Source organism: Zootermopsis nevadensis, unplaced genomic scaffold (assembly GCF_977971745.1).
Source record: "Zootermopsis nevadensis isolate Lab colony 2312 unplaced genomic scaffold, Znev_1.0 Znev_ptg000025l, whole genome shotgun sequence".
In the NCBI taxonomy this organism is placed as follows: Eukaryota; Metazoa; Arthropoda; class Insecta; order Blattodea; family Termopsidae; genus Zootermopsis; species Zootermopsis nevadensis.
In genome coordinates this window covers 6489902-6509726 of record NW_028259157.1, presented here as the reverse complement: position 1 = coordinate 6509726, position 19825 = coordinate 6489902, and the positions used below count along the sequence as shown (strand labels likewise).

The following is a 19825-nucleotide window of genomic DNA, read 5'->3' as shown; positions in this document are numbered from 1 at the left end:
CATGACAGACATGGATGGGCCCATAAGGTGTTCTTCACTCACATTAGAGTGAGAAAAACTCCTAAAGAATTCCATTAATGGACTTCAGGAAATATGTTACCAAAATTATAAATTTTTGTCCATGTAAGCCACAGTACAGAACAAATGGTCAGCTCCCTACTATACTTCTACACCACTAGGCAGATGAGGGAATAATACAGTACTTAACAATTTTGATTTATTTTACAAGAAGTTCCAGATTTGGACTCAGAGAAATGTTAATATTCTTTTTAAAGATTTAGCAAAATCTTAATACTGGGAGTTCTTAAAAAAACTCCTAGCCAAAAATTATACTCCTGGTTATCAGTAACATATAAACACCACTTTCAGAAATCAAAAATAGTTTTTTAATCTCATTCTCCATTACACAAACTGAATAATGTCTCACACAAAATTTTATCCTTTGATAAGTGATGCCATTCAAATTTCTGGCATAATGCTGATATGTACCGACTCAGCTGGATTAAACTGCTATGTAACAGTGAGAATGTGTAGAATAACATTATTATGTTTAACAAAGCAACTTAAAATAAGATCTAAATTATAAAAAAAGAATAAAACTGTATGTGCATACAAAGATTTGACACTAATCTTTAAATATGCAAGTTACTTTATAATCCATTACAACAGTATGGTTTCATTTCACAAAATAAGCAAAACAATTGTATCAATAGTGTTTACAGTCTGAAGTTTTGAACACTACTGTACTATACCTTAGAATTCATTTATGTCTTCTCAGCTGGATGCGAATCAGTATGTAATTTCTAGCAAAATGCTGAATGAATGTTTGTGATTATATTTTAAGTAGAGAAACAATTTTTACAACTTGCCAAAGTTGCACATATTATTCTGCAAGCAGCTGCATTTGCAAGGGCTGCAAACTGCTGTATGCTATGCTTTTAAAGTACTTTTTTATGGTGACAGGAAGTAACATTACATGACCAACGCAGTCTGCACAAACCGGTGTCCTTCAGTTCACTGTGACATACTTTTGACTTGCTGAACTACTACTCAAAATAGTACATCCTTTTGGAACATGTGCCTGTGAATGAAGTTATAATACAAAGGGAAGGTAAATATAAAACAGTATATCCCCAACAAACACATGTTTAGGAATAAAACTACAAATTAAGTGACAGGTCAGTTATATATGGCATGGAAGTCTTAATTAAGAGAAGGGCATAACAAGTAAGACCACAAATATGATAGCAACACACACAACTGTAAAACACTTCACAGAAATTGTGAAAGATGGACAACTTTATTTTCCCCTTCTTCTGACTTGTTTGATGAAAATTAAATAAGTTATTGTGGAACAGTAAAGCCTAATACAAATAGAATGCCACATGACCAGCTACCACCAAAAAACTATAATGAGGCAATATTTGGCCTAGAGCAAGAGATTACTTCATGTAAATGGTCTGAAGACATAAATGTGATGTACATGTACAACCAAACATGCATAATCAATCAAAGTAACTTCTGAACAAAGGATAAAAAAGGGTATGATGTGGGACTTTGGTGTATTGAAGCATATCAACCCAAATCCAAGCTTTGATGTGGTGTCATTGGTGCTGGGAGGCTTCAGAACCAGAAAACATCTAAACAAACAGGTATGTACCTGAGTATTAGTTCAGGACCAGAAAACACCTCCAAAACAGATATGTAAGAGAACATTAGATTTATTTTGCCACCTTATAATTTCTAGAGCACAAAACACAAGTCCAACATTCTGCAGACCTTCCCTACCTCCACCATTAGGGTATGTTAATACTTTCACTACAGTGCAGTTTACCTGAACTTATGTTACTGCTTTAAGAAGTAGAAAATGTAAGAAAGTTATGAAATAATAAATACAGTAAAACCACTATGTCATCTATCTCATAAGCCAACCTACAAACATCTCCACAGAACAATTAAAATTTACAGTACTGGTAAAGTAAAAACAACCAAAACCTCTAAAAAGAATACAGGTAAACCTTGATTTACGCCGGGGATGCATTCCTGGATGAACCGGCGTAAATTGAAACTCTTTTTATAATGTAAATCAATGACATGTGTTCCCAGCACCCAAACACTGATGACTTAAGTTCCTCAAAAATTGACTTCGCCTTATCCGTGATAGCAATTTCAGTCAAGGGAGTGTTTTTTTTTATTCATGTCATCTACCCATAGCAACAATAATTTCTGAATCAGCGCAAATCGAGGTTTCCCTGTACCCATATAACACAGTCCAACCATTTTGTTCTCTGAAGGGTTCACTCAAGTGTACCATAATTATTCTACCCTTCTGAACGTCTCATACCCCATACAAAATCTGGAAGGTGTGTATAAATTAAAATTATCATCTGTGAGAATAGCCTGAATCAAAATGTGAAGTAAATTGAATGTGAGTTTCTAATTTTCATATGAGGGTCACTCCAAAAGAAATGCACCATATTTTTTTTTAAAAATCCCTTTATTCTACTGTGTTGCTATTCACATAGAACACAGAAACATTCATCCCGCTTCTATTAAAACTTACTTCATCCTTCTCCCGCAAGCGACACATGTGTATCATTCATTAAACACAGCTGCTGTCCTTGACATTCGTCAGAAAAAACGTGCTGTTATCAAGTTCCTGGTGTGTGAGAACGAGAAGTGGGAAACATCCACCAGCAACTGCAGAAGGTGTATGGGGAGGATACCGTCGATCGCAGCACAGTTAGCCACTGGGCACAAAGAACATCAGGCAAAGGTGGACATGCAAACATTTGCGATTTGCTGCGCAATGGCAGGCCACAGTCAGTGTGGACGGATGCCAATGTTGAGATGGTGAACAACGTGATCATGGCGGACAGACACATATCTGTGAAACAATTATCACTCCGACTGGACATTGCAAAGTCAGTGTCTGTAGAATATTGGAACAGTTGGGATTTTCGAAGGTCTGTGCGAGGTGGGTCCCGTGGCAACTGACAGATGCACAAAATTGAGGCGGACAGTGTTGCCACACCCACCACACAGGCCTGATCTGGCACCGCCAGTTTATCACCTGTTTGATAAACTGAAAGACAGCATTCATGGGACTAAGTCTGAGGACAATGACTCCCTTGTGGTAGCTGTGAAAAAGTGGCTCAAAAGGGCTGACCCCAAGTTTTACTGTCCAAGAATACATGCTCTTGCTCAGAGGTAGTGTAAGGCAGTTGAGAGAGATAGAGACTGCGTTGAAAAGTAGCATTTTGTTCTTAAAGGCTGTACCTATCCACTGTGTGAATAGCAAAGTTGTAAAATAAAAATTGAATTTTTAAAAAATATGGTGCATTACTTTTGGAGTGACCCTCATACAAATTGCCAAATTAACATTATTCATTCTAATAACATTAAATATTAACTTGTTGACAACGATAAGATCATATGGTCCATTAACAATCAATATACATTTTTTAACCTTTAGTCCTTTAAAGCAAAATATATTTGCGCTGTACTTGCCCATATAATTATAAAAATTTACTGACGTCTATCGTTTTTTCAGCCATCATCTTACAGTGTACAGAAAACTGTAATGATTTAACACTCATGTTACAATGCATGACACAGCACAATTTCTATCTGCATGCATGCTAGCGCTCTTTGAAATTGATGGAAAATTTTCTTTCTACATTAAATAAAGGTTTTAATAGAGGAAACAGAATCCTAAGTTTCTCTTTAATCTACTAAAGAATGGACAGGTATAATTCAAAAACATGAATAATTTATAGGATACACCTCTACATCACAAACAATTGAACACATTTCGTGTTTATGCAAGGAGGGATAAAACGCTATGGTTGAAAATTGTTCAGTTCCAATTTGACTCCAACTGCCAGTTCAGTTCAAAACGTCAGAATCAACTTGATGCATCACAGTTATGTTCAGTTTTTAAACAAAACAAAAAAATATTTGCACAGCCCTAGATCATTATTAATTAAGGTTTGTTTCCACTTAATCTTCAATGTTAGCAGGTTGTTTTGTTCCATTACCTGCCTACCATCCACCATCTGCTTAATTCATAAAACTACCAGTTCGTCTATTGACTAGACGTGAACAATTAGTCAATAAAGAGATCAAAGTCCAATGCAAGTAATACACAGTAACATAATATGATATATTACAGTTCTGTTTAAAACTAGGACTTTAGTGGCACAATGTCAAAAACACTTTTTGTAACAGTTCCTAATCTAGGATGCCAGTAACAGCATACTCCAGCTAGTTTCCCTCTTCTTCACCACACGGTTCAACGATATTATTAAATGACTTAAACAGAACCGACTTTTTGTATAAAGCACCCCATACCTCACAGCATGCCATGAAAAGAATGGCTGGCGGGCGGAATCAGAGCTGCGGTTGGATGGACTGGATATCCATGGTGTCTCACCGAGCCATGGCTACCTCTAAAGAGATACGCTGAATGCTCGGCCACTCTGTATTTCATAAGAGCATGCTCTGGCGTCGTGAATGCCCAGTGACTCCAGACTTTGGAAAGTTGGACGATCGGCAACCAGGATCTTTGTTCAGTTGAATTCCAGGAATTGTGAAGATGGACATTACTGAAACATATTAAAGAGTCTGTAGTATCATGGAATAAACCTATTCAAATTTCTGCTGCTTTCATATTACATATATTGTCCTTTCTTACCATCAGGAAGTTTATGAACACCAGGCCCAAGGGATCTGAAATAAGGGTGTTTCATAGCATCTGCTGCAGATACACGCTTTTTGGCTTCATACTGAAAATCAATATATGACACAGTTAGGAAACACATAATGGGTGCAAATACCTACAAATGTAACACAATACAAAAATTATGGACTTATAATAGAGAATGAACAAGAGCTTTATTCAATATACTAAACTATCAATATTTACTGAAGTACCAAGATGCCTTCTATACAATTATACTTACATATACTTCTACTACAGTATATATAAAAACATGGAAACTCCTTGAATACCCACATATGGACACTAACATCCGTCAGCCCACTAAAAGATAAATGTATATACACATCTTTGCAACAGGCCATTCATAGTCTTTATGCCTGATTATGACCTGGTTAGGTTGGAACATGGAGTACACAGCAAAATGACTGCTGCAGAATAAAACTTTTGTGGATGGTAATTCCCATATACCTTTTATTAGATCTCTTACAGTCACATTACTGTATAATATAACTTTTAGATGAATCACATATATCATTCTAAACAAGATGACAATTTTAATCCACATTTTCATAATAGGGTATCAACTTTAGAATATACTTTCATATTTAGTATACATTATTTGTAAAAACAATAATGTTATAGGATCGTTAGGTCATTACAGATCTCTACGAATGCAGAAAATTTGGGGGCCCACAAAATTCAATGACCATATTAATAATGTATATGCTGTAACCTATAAAGAATGAGTCAAAAGTATGCTTGGAAAATTTAAGGACATGTTTTCAGAAACAGAACAATAAAAAAAATCCAATGAACATGGAGTCAGACATGCTTCTTTACCTAGATGCCACTGCATTGCTCTTCTGATGTCACTTTACTAAACTTTGTACTGTCACCCATCCAATATCTCAGACAATAGATAATCGGTTATGAGTGTTGTTACTATGATGTCATCACATTGTGGTTACTAATCTATCAATGTTTCAGTAATGAAAGTCTATGATTTAGTACACATAATGTTCACTGTTTCTAAGTTGGAAATACAAAGCTTCTGTGAACAATTATTATATTCAGCATCGATACGTGTAAAAATGTAATTACAATCTATCATTACATGCTCATTCCCACCACCACATTAAATTAATTTATCTGTGATCTTGATGATTCTTACTACAATATTAAAGAAATTTTAATTTCAACTTACACAAAGGAACTTTGACAGCAAGTCAATGGCATCAGCATCCAAGCGGGGTGCCCTTGCCAAGAGGGGCTCAGGTGAGCACTCCTGGGATGCATATGCTGCTGCTAATCCACCCCAGGCATCCTCAGGTGGTGAGCCTAGTGCTCGGAAGATCAGTCGCAGTTCCTCCTCAACTGTTGAACCAGGGAACAATGGACGTCCACAGGCCATTTCATAAAATATACAACCAACACCCCTGACAACAAATTAACATTTAATTTCAATCATCATACATATGAAATCAGTTCATATATCATATTTTGCATCTACAATTTATGTCTTTCACTCAATAGTATACATAAAATCCAAATTCGTGGACTACAAATTTGGCATAAGAAATGTGATTATGTCCATAAACAACTAAACTAATTGTTTCTTATTCTAAGCCCAACAGTTGTGTTCTCAAAACTGTGACAAGGGTCTGCATTTGCTCCTTAAAGTTAAAAGATCAAGGGGAAAGGATGCAAATTATGTAAGATAATGTGATTAAAACAAATTTTCTGCGTATCAACTTCCTTAAGATATTGTTTACTAATGTTACAGATCACATGAAGTACCTAATGCTCACCACATGTCAATTTGTGTTGAATATTCTGTAGATCCAAGAAGGACATCGGGCGGCCGGTACCAAAGTGTTACAACTTCATTTGAATATGTTTTGGTGGGAACTGACTTTGCCCTAGCCAGTCCAAAATCTGCAAGCTGAATATGTTCAGACAGTTACTACTTATTCTGTACTTTACCCATTGTATCTTGAACGCTTTCTAAAGTTCTTAAAAAACACATTTCAAAGGACACAAACAGAAAACCATTATACAGTTACATACGCAAAAAATTAAATATTCTGAAAAGCATTACTTTAAATTCATACAAATGAGCCAACTACATCTGGCTCTGAGGTTGTGACGGCAAAACTTCGAAAGGGGTGCGCATGCGTGTGGGGAGGTTAAGCTAGTTTAGGAAGGGGGACTGATTTGGGCTGAACCCTTCTCGCCAGAACACAGACACTCTCTCTGGCTGTAGCTACAGATTCGGTCGGCAACTTCTCTCCGGTTAGGCACTCCCTTCGAGGCGACATTGATTTGTATGTGTTTTCACGTTGTAGTTGCCCATCCAGATTGGTATTGGATTTGTTTTGTTGGTGGACGGGGCAACTACTGTGTTTCGGATTTATTCTTGGTCCCTCGGGGTCATCAAGACCGGGGAGACGAATTGAGCATTGCCGAGAGTGAGCCGTATCGTGGGGATTTTGTTGTATTTATATGTTTTGTTTGAGAGTTTCTTTGTGTGTGATAGTTTTATCAATGAGCCCTGGTAATGTGTATGTATGATAATTTGTTTTAGGACATTAAAGGGTTTTATTTTCAACTGTACTCTGATGTGTTTGAGTACACCCTTTTTCAGGGGCGTGGGCCAAGCGAACCTCCGACACATAGAACTGAACACCTCCTCCCCCTTTCAACTGTTGTTGAGAAGGGGAGAGCGGATCACAATGATGAAAATTTCCTTGCTTTCAGTATTAACACAAAGCATGGCCTCCAATGACCGAAAATTATTAACTAAAACAGAACTGCATGTCACCTTTAATGATAGTGAAAGTGTAAACAAAAGAATAAGGATAAATGTAATTTTATTAAAGGATAGATATGATGTTAATGGAATTATTTTTTAATGAAAGAGGAAAAGCTTACTGACCTTTAATTCACCTTTATCATTTATCAGTAAGTTCTGAGGCTTTAAATCTCTATGCAATATTCTGCGCCGATGACAATAGGCGAGGCCACGCAGAAGTTGGAACAGGAACAACTATAAGCAGAACAAAATTAATAATGGCTGCCAGTGCAGTCATGCCAATTTTTGTACTTATCAACACTGTACATACACATTAAATCTTATTACCTGACTAACAATATACTGATATCGCATAATGACCATTCTCAACTTGTCACTGTTAGTCTGCTATATGTAGTAATGTGAATATTTCACTACTATGTTTTGAAACCATCTGATCCATACGGAAAGTTCAAAATAAGTTGTACAGAAGGTTCAGTTTGTTCCTGTTCTCAAAATTCAGGAATATTTTCTGTGGATAGTCATATCAAACCAAGAACTGAGTGACAAAACACATTGTTTCAGATTTTACATATGAAAGAACTGGTTAAAATAAGACTCATATACTTTTACTGATATCTCTGCACTGTAATATGGTATGTCAAATTTATGCAATTCTACCAATATGTTATCAAACGTGCTCTCCTGTAAGTAAACGTCAGACATGAGACTGAAGTGCTAGTAGGACAGCCTTATTATTTTACAATTTTATGTTCAATTGTTGTTTGTAATAACCTAATACATACTAATGCTACCAGCAAATATCAACAATACCCTAAACTATAATAGCAGTGATGAATATGATGACAGATGTAATGGCGCAATAATAGATTCAACAGCATTGCCATAACAGCTGGGAGAAGACATGAAAGCAGTTAATGGTATAAATTTCAAATCACTGTGCCAAAAGAGATAACACAATGAATCAATTAATAAATATAAACTGCAGTACAAGTTTTTAAATACATATTCTATGCAACTATTAATTCAACATGAGACATCCAAGCAAACATAAACAAGTAGCTTACAACTTTCAGTTCTTGTTCAAGATTCATGAACTTACTTACAAAGAGTCCATTATTATACTGACAAAGGCATTTGGACAAATGAAAAGTTTAATTATATGACACTGATGCTTTGCTTGTTAGCAGAAAGTATATACTCAAAATTAATCTGACAACAAACATTGGAACAGCAATAAAAATTCTGTTATACTTTCCTTTAATTTATACCACATTAGAAAATAATCAGTACCCATAAGATTGAGTACTTTTTCAAATTTTCCAGATTCTAATTATATCTGCTGATATGGGCAGCAGCTGCTGATTGGGAACACCAGTCCACAAAACTTATGTAACGTTCATACAAATATTTCTAGTCACAACTTACAGTAATACTGTTATCTTACATTTCCAATTACAGTTAACTCCCACTTTAATGTTTCTTCAGAAGAGACTAGATGCAAACACTAAAATAAGGAAATTATTAAACAAGAAGAAACTTGACACTACAATACTGGTAAACAAAATACTATGTAAGGAAAACAAATTGAGAATTAAATGGAAGTTCCATTGCATCATTAAAGATGAATATTGTTAGTATAATTCATAATCTGGGAGATACTTTATGAGTAAGAGCAGAAAATTCACTTTCAAACTGGATTAAGACACATTTAAGTAATCATACTAGAAATGACTGCTTTATGTGATATAAAACAACAAAAACATACCTTAACATTATTCATACTAAGGATGGCACCACAATCATCCATGTATTGCTTTAAATCTTTTTCCAGGTATTCAAAAACAAGGGTGAGGGACTTCTCAGTATGCACAATGTCATGCAATGTCACTGCAAAATAAATATTGAATCAGAATAATATATTTCACAAATATTTTGAAAATTCAACATATGCCATCCAACTCTAATCCAGAGCCAAATGAACCAAGCTACTGGAATTTGGAATGATAGACTCATTATTAATAAACACAAAAAGAACACTGTGCATTTTTAAAAACTCTTTATGCACAGGAATGTAGGATCAAGGCTACATATCAGTAATGTAAAAAAAGTCTGTCCTCAAATATCTACTGAAAAGTGGGAATATAGCAAAGAAATATGCACAGACTTTATGAACAATTGCATCTCTTACAATTTCACAGCACCAATTACACTGCCTGAATTAATCAGCAATGCAGTGTTCTTGGCATTTTTCATCCTTTCTAATCACTGGTACACACTGTGTCTGATCTTATGTGTATTTAATAAAATAATCATCAACAAATCTAAGAAAAGAATATAAGTAACACGGCTGCTTGATCTGTACTGATATAACGTTAAGTGCGAACAGATGGTAAAAGAAATGTAAGTTACAACTAGTAAGTCTAGAATATACAACATAAAGTTTATCTATGTCCTCTAATCTGTCTTCACTGTCCTACAGGACAGTGAAATTCCCCTGTTCAGCAAAAGGGCTGTGAAAACAATGAAAAGTGTGATACTGGCAGCACTCACCTTGGGTAAGATATTATTCGTGATTCATGATTTGATCAAGTTGGATCAAACCACATAAAAGGATGATAATATCCAGAAAGAACTGAGGAGAAAGCCACTGTCATATTTTAAGGTACTATACCATAAGATGTTCTCCACTCTTGCCAGAGCATAATCAATTACTGTACATTCTTAAAACAAGTTAAACACGTGATATGCTTACCAATATTAGCATGCCTGAGTTCCTTCAACAAAGATACTTCTCGGATGCCTGTACACGGAACTCCCTCCTCATGCTCCAACCGAATTTCTTTTAAAGCTACTATATTATCTGTAAGACGTGATTTCCCTTTGAACACAGTTGCGTATGTACCCTGTTAAAAAAGGAACATACAGACAAGCCCTATTAAAGTGCCACATTTCGTCCACCACCAATACTGGTGTTAAAGGAGGGGTGGTGGTAAACAAACTTTTTTTATGCTTGGGCATATTTCTATTTCTTAATGTATGTACCAAAGTGCAGCTAGGATCATTAGGGAAAAAGAAAAGGCACAAATGTGAAGTATATTTCCACACCATTTATTTAGTAGTCATCTTTACTATATCCTCATTTATGGAACAAAATACACACTACTGTTTGTCTGAACATTCTTTCTCTTGTTAATTTTACAAATGACAATGTCTACAGCAACAATATGCACAACTATACCTTTACTAGCAAGTTCTGTTCAAAGCGTAGTCAAACCCCAGGACACTGTTCTTTGTAGGCACATTTTCTTACCAATAATTAACACTCCACTTTTCCACATGTCACACACATGCAACTGATAGTAATTATACAGTAAGCACCTGTATATGTGCAGTATAGTAAACTCCTGATTATTCATGGGGCAGATTAATCAGGGTCTATCTAGTTTAAACAAAAATTAATAAAGAAAATCTGTTTTAAAAGTTAGAACATTTAAACATAAATAAGTACAAATCCATTATTAATGTATTAACATAAATAAACTGTTGCTAAAACCTGAATTTTATGACAACAGAATGTTATTACTATCAGATGGAATCTAATAGACATTCATTAATTAACAATGTTATAAATTTTTCTGAAAAGTGTAACTGAATGTACAGTACTAAATTTTATACAAAATCCTTTCTGTTACTAGCAACTCTTTAAAAAAAACTCTGCATTTTGACCCCAGTATATTCCTACGTTTTGTATGATTCACAGAGTAAACAGTGATTATTTTCTTAAACAGTGTTAACCAACTATTCTTTATAGAACTATTGAACTATATAGGACTATGAATATTTCATTACTTGCCTATACTTTGATTTTTTAAAATGTTTTAGACATTATACACTACAATATAACAGCATGTTGGACTTTGTGTCCGCCTCAACATTGGACTGGAAAGGGTTCATCTATGTTAAAATAAACTTTGAAGTTGTATTCACATACCTGCCCAAGTTTGTACAACTTGGTATAAGTTTCCGTACGACCAAAACCTATTTCTGACAGCGACTGTCGACGTGAGGCTCGACTCAACGGCCCCTCAATGGTAGGACTTGCATTTTGCTTTGCTACAAATGACTCTGGTAAATGAAGATCAGCTGGCAGTGACAAACGTTTATTGATGTCTTGCTGTGGGGGTATAGAATAAATGCATTTGAATGCCTTCATTGTGACTGTTCCTAGTAGAAGTAATTCATATGACCCTCATATTTAGAAATAAATACAATTTCTAATCAACTTTCAGAGTTAATATCAACATAACATTCACTTCTGGAATTAAGGAATTATCAATGCTTACAGTGTATATCACAAATTTAAATATAAACAACTGGAGATAAAGCATCCACTTGTTCCAGGTCTCTGAATTATATAGGTATCTGCAAAATGTCTACTTATGCAAACAGTATGGTCTTCATTCAATCATATTTTAAACAAGTATTTTTGTTGTACAACTTCTGGGATGAACCATGTCAAATGTTGAGAACTATTCAACATTTCAGTAAACATTGCAGTTGCCATATAAAAATGGCAGAAGCTGAAAGTCAAGGTTGTACACTGAACTTCAGCCACAAAACTACTATTTTTACTACAAATTCAGCAATTTTTAATACCTGTGTTATATTTCTTAACTTTACAATGTGATTTGAAAGTTAAAATGTACTTTACTTTCCAACTAATGACACAATGTTAAAACTTTCTATGCTTAATGTCTCCTCCAATCTAAATTGCAGATTTATAATATAATAATTAAACAATAGTGATGTATGGTTGTGAAGCATGGGCTATGACTGAGCAAATGAAACATAAACTAAAACGATGGGAAAGGAAAATCATGAGAAAGATTTATGATCCTATTAAAGAACAAAATGGGTGGAGAATCTGCAGTAATTTGGAAATTGAGAAATTGTACAACAAACCAAATATTGTAACTTTAACAAAAGCCAGAAGACTTGAATGGACAGTTCACTTAATTAGAATGGAGAACACCAGGACTGTGAAGAAAATCTTTATGGGAAAACCCGATGGGAGAAGAGATAGAGGGCGGCCCAGGCTGAGATGGTTGGATTGTGTTGAGAAGGATTTGGAGGAGTTAGGAATATGAAGATGGAGTTGAAGATAGGGTTGAATGGGCTATCATATTGAAGGAGGCACTGGCTAAACTTTGAGCTGTATGCCCAAGAAGAATAAGAAGAAGATACAACTTTCATTAGTGAAAGAGCAAATAACTGGGTTTTAAAAGAGCAGGTATGTTTGCTTTGATATTAGTAAACACCACACTTACTGTTTTCTGAAGAGACGTGGCTAACATTCATAAGATATACAACTCAATGAAAACATGGTAATGGTTCATAACTTAAACCTGCATGACGTACCTCACTCAGTCTCCTGTTCTTTGGCCGGAGTTTGATAGGTGAGGTTACCTCATCGGATGCTCCGGATGCCTCCTCTGATTCGCCATCAGAGCCAATCCGTGGGTTTTCGTGCACCACACCTGTAAATTCAGGTGACACAGCGATTTGGTTATCTGATTACCTTCAACCCAACATGCACAACACCTACCTATTTACTTTCAAAATGCAAACAACAGGAACATGTCAAAGTCACATAGTGTAAAATGACAACAAAAACTGAAGTTCACTATACAAATCTAATATATCTAAATACATACAAAACATTACTTTGTGATCTCATCCACAAACAACTGCCAGTGCTGCCACGATGAAAAGAAAAACAGCTATTTACATAATCCAACACATGAACCCTTAATGTTATGTCTTCTAATTTTCTTCTGTTTCACTTTGTATGTGCTGTCAGTACTATTTTATAAAATAACACACATCCATTATAAAACCAAGACATTTTTATGAAGCAACACTTCATGAATAAAATGTTAAAAAATCTGACATGCAAATAAAAAAATATAATGTTCACTCTTTTACAATTAATTTTCTGGTTTAAACATCACATGTTCACAAATCAACAAACAATTTTCACCAAAGCAAACAAAGATTTCTGATAAAATATTCAAGTCTACCTGTTTGCATAGTGAAGCGTCCCTTTCTGCTCTGAACATGTAAAGACACGAACTTCAGGAAACCTCAGAAATAAAGCCAATTCCCAAGCAAGCCACCTCATTAATTGAATTACTTAACTGCAGAGGTAATACTGGAAAGCAGCAACATGCTCTTGTTTGTAAAACTTTATAAAGTTAATACGATGACTCTTAAAGATATAAGTTGCAAGGACAGCAGACTGATGGAACTGGCTCAGAATCAGATCCAAAGGCATACTCTAGCATTAATACTGTTGAAAATTAAAGGTAACACTTTCACTACTGTATTATACTGCATAAAAATCCTTGAAATAAAGTGAGGAAGGGAGAATACTATGTGAAGATATATTCTTAGGTTCTTATTTTAACCATTTACTACAAGCAGAAAATTGGAAGAAAGAAAAAATCATTACAGATTAAAAAAAAGCTTTTGACAGTCTGAGATCTGAGGTTCTCACAACAGTGAAAATAACTGTCATCTTCTGGATTGTAACACTGTTTATTCTGGCAGGGGAAAGCTCATAGAAGAATACATGGCATCAAAACCCAGAACACCACAATCAACAGATCAAGAAGTCTATTCTGGTACCACAGTATACAGAGGGGCCCAAAAAATGTATACACACTTCAACAAAACAAAAACCTGTATAAAAGCTTTAATACTAAATTTATACAGACATCAAGGGATGACTATAAGTCATGTTCTGTACACATATTTTTTGGGCCCCTCAGTATATATATTTTGGCTACAAAATCCAATGACAAAACATATCATGATTTTTCTGTTCTTATACAATAAAATTGCTGCCTCATGTTATGAAAACTGTTCTTCTAATATCAGCAGCAGATTAAAGTCTTAAGCTTTGAAACTCAGTCTGCAGATAGGTTAATATGACAAATTGTTGCTGTTAGTTCACAATGAACTTTTTGAACAAGAAATAGTTTGTATTCCCTGGCACAGCCAAGTTTTATTTTAGCTATTCTGATGCAACAGTCTAACAGCTGAGATCAAGTAATTGTACACATTATGCAGAAATGTTATATCATAGTTAACCTGTGCAATAAGTGATAACTTCACAGAACAATATTACACAACTAACACCATCCCTCTTAAAAACTAAATTCAATGACAGAATACAGGAAATGAATAGGTTTACATTATGGCTGCAGAAGAAACTCCAGCAGATCTTGGGGATGACGATGCTCAAGGAACCTGTCTACTGTTATATTTTCCTCAGGCTTCTTCTAGACAAAGTCAGCCAACTGAAAGTGCTTGTTGCTAGTGTCACTACCAACATTCGTGTGAAGAGAAACACTTAAAAGGCAGTAGTAAATACAGAAAAGTACACTTGAAGTGGACATGTAACAACTCAAAGGATATGTGGATGAAGCCAATCCATGGTACTTCTTTCTGTGGCCTCAATATTAAACTTCATAAATCTCAAATTTAGGGGCAAGCATATATGGTTACCATATTGTAACATGTTCCACATAAAGTTGTAAATTTAAAATTTAAAAAAATGTTTTTTGTGACCTATAGAAATGATCATTTATGACAGTATCTTACTTCTACTTCCTTATAAATTCCTATTATTTATAAATATTACCCACTGCTGCCTCACAAGAAAAACAAAATACTATGCTTGTATGACAGGAAAGAATGTTGGTATGTTTTGGTGTGCCTTGAAACATTAAAAAAATTAATAAAAATATACACCAAAATTGTGTATAAATTTTGGGTATGGTAATTAATGAATCACATTTGGCCAGAGCAGGACAAAATCTGTTAACAGTTTTGTGTACCAACAGGAACATGCCATTTCCTTACCTAAAGTTAGGCTTTTTGATGTTTTCATGGAATTTTTCCTCCGTCGATCACCAAGGGTAGCAAACCAACTGCCAATTTTATGGCCACTGCTTGTGAAAGAACTAAATGTGCTGCTTTTATGCAAAACTTTTATATCCATGATATTCGTTCTTTTCGGCAACACGAATTCAAATGAGCTGATTATATATTACTTATGAATGAATCACGTATCCTCCATTATATATGTTTTGGATTAATTTTGCTAACTTCCAATTATGTTACACTTCATTACTGAAACTTATTATAAGCCCACTTACGAACTGCCTGTTTACACGCGCACTTCACACCGTGCTTATTGCTCACTTAGACGTGCATAATACAATCTACAACAGCTTATTCTAGCAGCGACGAGGCAGTAATTGGAATGCTGCCATCTCCCCAACACAGATCTTTTTAAATTGTTATTAGCAGCGCCTTGAAAATTACAACTCCATCTCCTTGCGTCATTGCTCTACACTACGAAAACCAAACCCGTAATTCCCATCATGGTATCCGACATTGCCAATACATTCTAAACGGTCTACCGTCGTCATTTGTTCTTTCATCTTCGGTTACGTTCATAAAGAACAAACAGTTACAGCCGAACATATTCCCATACGTCACAAACAAAGTTTCAGCTGAAAACTTCATAGACCGTAACTAATACAAGCATGGCATACGGAAATTACTCAAACTCGACTGAGCATTCCAGTTTTTTTGTTTGTTTTATTAAACGACGCTGTCAGCTGATTAGATTACAGAATGTCAAATGATGGCATTTTCAATGAATTGGTAAGGATATGGAAGTAGATGTGGCCTAATCTAAGGTACACCCTGGCAACTGCCTGGAGGGGCTGAGGAAAACCACGAAACATGTCAGGACAGTCAAGAAACGGGCCGAGATTTGAACAAGGAACCTCCAAAATAAGAAGCTGGGGTGGAAAAGTTTATCAATCATTTCCATTCAACTTTAAGAACAGTATTAAAAAAAGATTTTGATGCATTACTTCACAATCTAGTACACCGAGGCATCCTGTTGTACCAAAAACATTAAAACAGCTTGTCTACCCTTCACATCCCTGTCCTGTATTTGATAGACACATTTGGGTGTCCCCCCCTCCCATATTCATCCACCAAACTTCACTTTTTTCTTCACTTCCTACAGAAAAATGATGGTTGAGTACATTAAAATATATCACATCCCTAGCCACATAAAGCACTATCAACCTAAAATTATCAAGTTCAAACACAAAATCAATAGAATAATTGTTAATCCTGCATAACTACTAGTCATGCATAATAAAATATGTCCATGTACAATGTATCATATTTGTATATCCATAAATGCTTTACTATTCATTAATCTATAAAAAGAAATGTTTACACTTGAGTGAACACATGTTCTGCTGTCAATAACATATCTTTGAAACTGGCAGTTGGGGAATGCATGAACAAAAGAGATCACTTGGGAAATGTAACTGCAGATGTGAGGATAATAATGAAAAAGATATACAATAAATAGCATGGATATTGAATTCATCTGGCTCAGGATAAGGGCTAATGGTGATCTCTTGTAAACACAGTAATAAACCTTCAGGTTCTGTAAAATGCAGGGAATTTCTTGAATAGCTGAGTGACTATTAGTTTTCAAGAAGAACTCTGTTTCATGGAGTCAGATAATCTGAGGGACAAGAATTTTTTAAGCACTTCCTGAAGAATTCTATGCATTCTTTGCACGAGAAAGCATTATGGGCTAGTTATGTCTGTCAATCCATCTATCCAGTCAATTCAACAGAAAAACCAATGGATAGATTTGAATGAAATTTTATGTGGAGTTTGTGCTCTTCTGCACAACCTTAAAATTGTGCTTTTGAATATCCTACAAGTGGTGATAACAAAATGACAGACAAGGAGAGGTATACAATGAGATGCTGCAATCTGGTTGCCAAAGTGGGAAGTATCAAATAAGTTGGATTTAATACCTCAAAATGCACGCTGTAAAGAATGCATGAGTACATGTGTATTCCGGTACAGACTAAAGTTATGTCATGGTCATGCCTTATCTGTGGTTTTTTAGATATAGTAGCACATACTTTATACAATATACATTTCAAAATATTCTGCCCCAATTTTATGATATCCAAAATAAAAATTAATTTTCAGAAGAGTTTGGCCCTGAAAACTAAGAGAAACAAGTTTCACTGATAATTTCATAACATGTAACCATATTAAAATATCAATGAACCAAATGCAAGGCTATCTTTAGAACCACCTATTTCACATCTAAAGGTTATCTACATAACCAGTTCAGAAAGTATGACATTTAAAAATGATTCATAGAGAAGTAACATCAGAATTGGTTTATGGGACTAAAGTTGCCTATTGGATTCTGAAGAAGTTTGGCCTCCTTGTTCAACCAATCAAAAAACAAATTAAAACTAATGAAAGGATTAAGAAGATAGTGCAATGAAAGAGAAGCATATTTCTAGGGTCATCACTAGGCATACAATAAATCAACTAAATACTGCAAATGTTGGCAAAATGCCCATACATAACAGATTAAGAGAGGTATCGTCCAGTGAGGTGTTACATAAGTATGGTTTTGTAAAGTACATACCTTCTATGCTCTGTAGAAAACCACAGTTTTTTTTGAATTGTATTATATGAATTAATTTGTTTTGCCACTGATGATGACCTCTTGAGGTCGAAATACGTTTGGCACTAGTGTCCTTTCTAGTGTAAACAGTTTTGTTTATATTCATTATTTTATAGTACAAAATTGTATTACTTCAGGTGTTTCTCCAGTTAAATTATATGTAAAATGGAAATCCTATATTTTGGTTGAAATATGCCATAACAACTCCTAGCCTTCTAAGTTATTTGTACTGGCATTATTTTAACTGAAATAACTGGCTGCATACTACAATCTGTGACACATGTCAATCTCGATGTTTCATGCAAGAAAACAGATAATTCAGTTGCTAGCACTTTTTCTTAAACAACACTATATTTATTCTTGTAAAACAGCTCTGATTTCACTGACTACGATATCACATTATCAAGACACTGCAATTTTCTTCATTGTCTAAGAACTGAAATTTACTGTCTGCTATTTCATAATCTTCAAAACTCTCACTGTGTGGTGGCATCTTCCTTTCAATATCACTACAATATTATCTGAGCTTCCAAGTACTCTACAATACAGATTTATGAAATCCTATTAGACAGGCAGTATGGCTTCTGGAGGGGTCACTCTATCACAAGACAATTCAGAAAACCACAACCATCAATGCATCTAACTAAACAACAACTACAAGTAGCAGAGTCAATCTTCAGAAATGAATATGCTCATGCAGTTCATTACCATGTTCACAGCAGCCTACCAACAATCCCTAACCTGAGCCAGATGAATCAAAACCCACACCCCCAAACCCTATTTCCTTGAGATCCATCTTCATCTTACCCTCAGACCTATGCCTAGGTCTTTCAAGCAGTCTCTTCCTTTCTACCTTTTCAACCAAAATTTTGTATGCATTTCTCACATCCTCCACGTGGAATACATGTCCTGCCCCTCTTAACCTTTTTGATTTGATGACTCTAATAACATATGGTGAACAGAACAAATTATAATGCTCCTCCTTATGCAATTTTCTTCAGTCATGCATTACTTCATCCCTACTTAGTTCAAATATTCAAAGTACTCTGCTCTAAAACACCCTCTATCTTCTTCACCTCCCTTGAGAGAGACCAAAAGCTTCGTACCTACACTGAACAGGTAAAATTACAGCTTTCTACATTTTAATCTAAACATTTGTAGATAGCAGATGGGAAAACAAATTCCAATTTAGTCTGCTCCTAAGTTCTTTGTGAATGCAATTATGGTTTGTTAATTTTGCTCCCAGACATCTGAACTTTGCCATATTTTCAAAGAATTTATGAACTACCTTCATATAATGATTTTGTCCTATAGCCTGGTGACAAGAAATGAACATAAACTATGTATGTTTACTTCTTGACCAACTCTTTTACTAGCTTCTGATATAGATTCTGCCTTATTTTTCACCTAATAAATTAACATCATCAGCATAGACCAGAAGCTGATGTGTCCCATTCAATTTCAATCCCTCTTTGCTTTCTTGGACCTTTCTGAAGACATATCCTAAAGCAACGTTGAAAAGCTGTAGTGATAAAGCAGCTCCTTGTTTCAGACCATTCTGAATAGGATATGCATCAGACAAATATTTACCTATCCAGACTTCACTACACATTTGATTTAAGCAAGTTTAGCCTAACTAGTTTCATTGGAAAAATGAATCCAACACGAACACTGTCTAATACTTCTC

General features: G+C 35.1%; 1 protein-coding gene across 11 annotated transcripts in view; it reads right to left on the bottom strand.

Moving 5' to 3' along the window:
• LOC110828879 (cyclin-dependent kinase 17) overlaps positions 1 to 19825 on the bottom strand; it is a 44662-nt gene that overhangs the window by 13386 nt on the left and 11451 nt on the right. For 6 of the 11 annotated variants that reach the window (XM_022062010.2, XM_022062008.2, XM_022062007.2 and 3 more), the window contains exons 4-12: positions 12957 to 13075; positions 11530 to 11712; positions 10291 to 10441; positions 9304 to 9425; positions 7659 to 7769; positions 6532 to 6665; positions 5928 to 6159; positions 4697 to 4787; positions 364 to 4607 (exon numbers count right to left, since the gene is read on the bottom strand). In XM_022062010.2, the coding sequence (XP_021917702.2) occupies positions 4489 to 4607; positions 4697 to 4787; positions 5928 to 6159; positions 6532 to 6665; positions 7659 to 7769; positions 9304 to 9425; positions 10291 to 10441; positions 11530 to 11712; positions 12957 to 13075 (1262 nt within the window). In that variant the 3' untranslated portion in view covers positions 364 to 4488. Of the gene's footprint in view, positions 1 to 363; positions 4608 to 4696; positions 4788 to 5927; positions 6160 to 6531; positions 6666 to 7658; positions 7770 to 9303; positions 9426 to 10290; positions 10442 to 11529; positions 11713 to 12956; positions 13076 to 15464; positions 16787 to 19825 lie in introns of those variants that run through there. The other 5 variants (XR_015537028.1, XR_002542786.2, XR_002542787.2 and 2 more) reach the window with 2 other exon arrangements.